This window comes from Neomonachus schauinslandi, chromosome 8 (assembly GCF_002201575.2).
Source record: "Neomonachus schauinslandi chromosome 8, ASM220157v2, whole genome shotgun sequence".
Classification (NCBI taxonomy): Eukaryota; Metazoa; Chordata; class Mammalia; order Carnivora; family Phocidae; genus Neomonachus; species Neomonachus schauinslandi.
In genome coordinates this window covers 68,729,644-68,735,246 of record NC_058410.1, presented here as the reverse complement: position 1 = coordinate 68,735,246, position 5,603 = coordinate 68,729,644, and the positions used below count along the sequence as shown (strand labels likewise).

At 44.2% G+C, this 5,603-nt stretch overlaps 1 protein-coding gene across 1 annotated transcript; it reads right to left on the bottom strand.

Annotated features, from left to right (window-relative positions):
• Nucleotides 1-4,872: 4,872 nt before the first annotated feature.
• On the bottom strand, nt 4,873-5,250 carry LOC110583428 (60S ribosomal protein L31-like). Its single transcript, XM_044917479.1, has one exon. It carries the CDS (start codon nt 5,248-5,250, stop codon nt 4,873-4,875), a length of 378 nt encoding a protein of 125 aa, XP_044773414.1.
• Between the last annotated feature and the right edge of the window lie 353 nt (nt 5,251-5,603).

Genomic DNA, 5,603 nt, shown 5'->3' with positions numbered 1-5,603 from the left:
CAAATGTGGTCTTTGTATTACTTTTCCTATTTTGATTGCCCCCTTTTCTATTCCCCCTCTCCGTGTCTGGGGACACCACCCCCTAGCCCAGAAACCCATTTTCTACAATGAACATCAGTATTACATTAGCTGTCATCCATTCATTCCTTCAGAAAATGATTCCAAGGCACAGCCTGACCCCTCTACCTAGCATGGGAATCATCTTGGTTCTGACCTGTTTTTGATGGACCAGGGAAAGGAATGAGTGACAAAACTAGAGATAAGAGCATGGGGGGATTCCTGTTTCTGTTTCCTGAATGAGTATCAGAAACCTTAGGACTAGGGGTGCCTGGGTGGCTCAGTCGGTTAAGCGTCTGCCTTCAGCTCAGGTCATGATCCAGGGTCCTGGGATCAAGCCCCACATCAGGCTCTCCATTCAGAGGTGAGTCTGCTTCTCCTTCTCTCTCTGTGATCTCTCTTGCTTTCGCTGTCTCTCAAATAAATAAATAAAAATCTTAAAGAAAGAAAGAAAAGAAAAAGAAACCTTAGGACTAATAGAATCTTTTGCAAAACGATGGGCCAGCTTTGAGAGAAGAGGAGCTTTAGACTCTCCTACCAGACTTTAACACAGGGAAGATTTCCACCGGACATACGGGTTGTTAGCATGTGGTTCTCGTGCAGGGACCAGGGAACCTGAATGTGTGAGACTAGGCCGGGAAACACGCCCATTCCTGAGGTAAACTGCCCCATGACTTGACATAGAAACTGCAGTTAGGAGATGCCCCCTTGGTCATCCAGCCTAGAAAGCGAGTCTGTGGCAGGCAAGCCTCACCGCCAAGAACAGGATGTATGACGGGCCCCACGAGACAGAGCAGGATGTTGACAGGGTCACTTCCTGCCGAAGAGAATTACCTTGGAGACCCAGAGGGCTATGCTCTGGGCTTCCTCAGTCCTTTGACTCTTTCCTAGAACGCAGATTTTTATACATGCATATATTTACCTGTACGTGTCTGTGTACATTTTTTCCTTCTTCCCTTTAATGCCTGACTTGGACTTTGATGGGGGTGAGAAAGGCCCCTGAGAACCGGCATTTTTGAAATCTTTTAATATAATTTAATGTCTGCATGTATTCATAAATTTATGTACCATTCACAAATGTGGTCTTTATATTACTTTTCCTATTTTGATTGCCCCCTTTTCTATTCCCCCTCTCCGTGTCTGGGCACACCACCCCCTAGCCCAGACTAGGCTGTGTGGGGAGTGAGTTGAAGCTGCTCGGTTCCCAGGGTAAATCAAAGGGCCCCGGAGAAGGTCCAGGCAGCTGGGCCAGACACGCTGAAAATCACGGAATTATACAGCCCCCTTCCGGAGGCAAGTAGATGCAAACAGCTCTAACAGCCATGGAGGAGCCTTGGAGGGCCTTCCTCCCGCCCGGCTCTCCCGGCAGGCGAGGAGGCTGAGGCCCTGTTCCTCAAAGAGAAAAACCCTGTTCCTCAGCAGCTCAGTGACAACGGATTTTGCCTGCCTAAGTCTCAAAGTGACAGTTCTTACTCAGGAGAGAGGAACCAAGACTAACTTCTCTTCTTCCTTTGTCACAGTAAAACCAAATGTGATCGACTCCTCCCAGGCTAGCTCTGAGTTGTTAGGACTCCCTTCGCCCTTGCTGAACCGAAGACTAAAGCGTTCTCCATCTTTCTCGTGTGTGGGGAAGGTTGGTGGTGTTTACCCTTACGATATTTGTGTTAAAGTGCCTGAAAATTTTATCCTTGAGGTCTTCTGAGTAGACTCAGAACCTTAACTTGTGGTTTGAGTTTCTCTTTCTTGGTGATTTAGTATCATTTTGGGAAACCCTGAGGGAGTGGATTGGCCTAAATATAAATCCTCTCGAAACACCTCGAAGGACTGCTGTGGGGACACCCATACCACAAAGTTGAGCTTCCCAGCAGCGGCAGGAGAACATGCTTCCAGACCATGAGTCTCTCTCCTCGGAGGTCATAAAATACACCACAGGATCTTCTCCTTTTTCACAAGCCCACTGAGTCAATAGCTCCTGTGTTAGCAGTTGGTAAAAAGTAATTTCTATACAGGAAAATTTCCTTCTCAGGCTAATATGAAGGAAGACCTGCCTGAATGAGGAGCAGAACTGATTTAAAGGATAAGGTGAAGTAAAAGAAGTTTACCCCCAAATATGTGCCTGTATTAAAATAAGGCACATACCCAAATCTTGTAAGTAATATACCCAACCCCTGGTGCACATAATATTCAGCAGAGGTTCATTAAAAATATTTGGCATCACCTGTTTGTAGGACAGGTGTTCTGAAATGTTGAAAAGCCACCGTGTTCTCAAATGGTGATAAAATACCTCTTCACTCTTTTTTTTTTTTTTTTAAAGATTTTATTTATTTATTTAACAGAGAGAGACATAGCGAGAGCAGGAACACAAGCAGAAGGAGTGGGAGAGGGAGAAGCAGGCTTCCCGCGGAGCGGGAAGCCCGATGTGGGACTCGATCCCAGGACCCTGGGATCATGACCTGAGCCGAAGGCAGACGCTTAACGACTGAGCCACCCAGGCGCCCAATACCTCTTCACTCTTAACGAATTAGAGAAGAAACTACCAACATGCTACTGAGTGATTCTAGTCCCCCGGATGGACCTGTGAGAGGGAATTATGAGAAAACTCGAAATCTCTCTCGGGTTTTTGGGACATGTTTTCTTGAGAGAACATTCACATGATCTCCATCGTCTGAGACACCCTTGCTTCTTGCACAGTGGCCAACATATGAAACATGTCTTTTTAAAAAAAAAATTAGAGATCCTTTTGGAAAATACATAATTGGTGGAATAATAAGGGAAACCACAGTTTTGAGCTAACCCTTGGTTTTAGCTTTCACCTCGATGTAGAAATACACTAAGGGTAGTAAGCACCCATAAGGAGACAGATGGAAAAATGGTAAATCTGGAACACTTCTTCGAATGCAAAAATAATGCCTCAATCCTTCCATCAGCAAAGGAAGGTCACTGGATGGCTCCCACCCAGTGTGAGTCTCCCTCTCCTGGGCCTCTGATTTCCCTTGTGACCCATGCCTTCCCCGGGCCAGGAGGAGAGCAGAGTCCCCGGCTGCACGTCCTCCTGTCTGAGTGGAGGGCAAATGAGCCTAAGAGGCACCATTTCCTCAGCACTATCCCCATTATCACCTGTGTCTAAAAACTGTATGTTTTGTTTGAGTATTGTTATAAAAATAGTTTGCTCCAGAGGAGAGATTGGCCTTTGTTGAAAAGTGCTCCTGGCACGCACCAAGATATTTCGTGGCTCCAAGCTCGTTGAGAAGGCAGTGTGTATCGGAGAGCCGGCAATAAAAGCGATGGTTGCTAAGGGAACAATCGAATTGCTGACACAGAGACAGATGATGGGCCTGAAAACTCTTTTTTTCTTCTCCTGCCACATGGAAAAGAAAGCAGATGAGTCAGAGGGAGCGGTGGTCGCTCCTTTCTGCCTGTTAAGAAACCTAAATGGCTAGAATGGCCTATTAGCTAGCCTAATCGGAAGAATCTAGTGGTGGTGAAGGCAGAGAAAGGCTGAGAGCACTCTCAGCTGGAAAGTCGGGGATAAGCCCGGGAAGGCTGAGAAGAAAACGCCACCTACGAATGAGAAGAAGCACGGAAGGCACTTAGTCGTATGTACGTGGACGCTTCTTTGAACACCTTCTCCTAGATACGTCGAAATGTTTTCGATTGGTTAATTTAGTCACTCGTGTACCATTCTATTGCCATTTTTGAGACCCTGTTGTTCCTTTAAACACCTTTTTTTGGAGGTATAATTACATACCTTAAAATTCATCCCCTGCACCTATGGCGTATAATGATTTTTAAAGTAATTTTAGAGAGTTTTGCAGTCATTTTCCCAATCCAGTTTTAGAACACTTCCATCTTGCCAAAATGTTCCCTTCTGCCCGTGCACAGTCAATCCCACTCCCAGCCCCAGGCAGCTAATGATCTGTTTTCCATCTCTAAGATTTGCCCTTTCCAGAAATTTTATCTAAATGGAATCATATGATTTGTCGTCTTTTGTGTCTGGCTTATTTCATTTCACATAATGTTTTTGAGGTTCGTCTATATTGTACCACAAGTTAGTAGCTCGTTCTTTTTTTAATATTGAATAATATTCCATTGTATTATATATCACATTACACATGTGATGAGGTACATGTGTATTATATATCACATTTTGTTTATCCATTCAACAGTAGAGGGACATTTGGATTGTTTCCAGTTTAGGGTGATTATGAATAAGGCTGCCATGAGCATTCACGTCCTATAAGTCTTTGTGTGCACATACATTTTTATTTCTCTTGGGTACATACCTAGGAATGGAATCACTGGACCATAAGTATATGTTTAACTTGTTAAGAAACCACCAACTGTTTCCAAAGTGTTTTTACCATTTTACATTCCAATCAGCAATACCCGAGGGTTCCAGTTTCTTGATGTCCTCTGTCTACATTTGGTATTGTCATCTTTTTGATCAGGGCTGTTCCAGTGGGTATGTAGTAATATCTCCTTATAATTTTCAAGTGCATTTCCCTAATGACTAATGGCGTTGAGTATCTCTTCATGTCCTGAAGGTTTTTTATTAGGAAAAATATTTGAAACGATAGAATTTTGAATGGGAAATCTGAAAACCAAAAAACTATGACTTGAGGCACATGTCTAAATATTCTTCGCTAGGGTTTATAGGACAGTGTTTCTCATTGCAAACTGCTTGCAGAATCACCCAGAGTATTTGTTTAAGATGCACATTCTCCCTCGCCTGCAGAATTGATGCCCATGGAGGGGTTCCAAAACCCACATTTTTTTTTTTTTTGCGGTTTTATACCTTTATTTGACAATCAGCAATTAGTTCTCATCCACATTAAGTGTCTGTAGATTTTTGAAAGTGGTGACAGGTACATAGATAACCAGTGTGTAGAGCTTGTTTGGTGAATCTTCATCCTCGTTTCGTTTTCTAGACAACCGCACATGGATACGGTATGGAACATTCCTTATTCCTTTGGCCCAGACAGCTTTGTTGAGCTTGGTGTCAATGCACACATCTGGAGTTCCCATCTCCTTCATGGCAAATTTCCGGATCTCTTTGAGTGCCCAAGGGGCACGCTTCTTGAAACCAACTCCATGGATGCGCTTGTGAATGTTGATGGTGTATTCTCTGGTCACTACCTTGTTGATGGCAGAATGGCTCTTCTTCTTCTCACCACCCTTTTTCACGGAAGCCATTCCTCTGGGCCCTGATTGGAAAGGCCCAAAACCCACATTTTTAACTGCCTTTCCCTGGTTGATTCTCATGCACATGGGAGTTTGAGAGCCAGCACCCTAAACCCAAGGCACTTATGCTCACCTGGTGACCATGTAGGCATGGACTGCAGGTCCAGAGTGACCACTACTAGGTGAGGGCCCTAAGAAACAGGAAGCCTGTGGGAGAACTTTGCCCCAAGCATCATGAACTCAGTGTGTAAACCTTCAAGAAAACCATTTTTCTGACTCTAGATTTCTTCTTCTCGACATGGAAAAATTAAAACTCATCAGACACAATGTACGTAATCATTGTGTGTTGTTAGAATCGCAAGAAC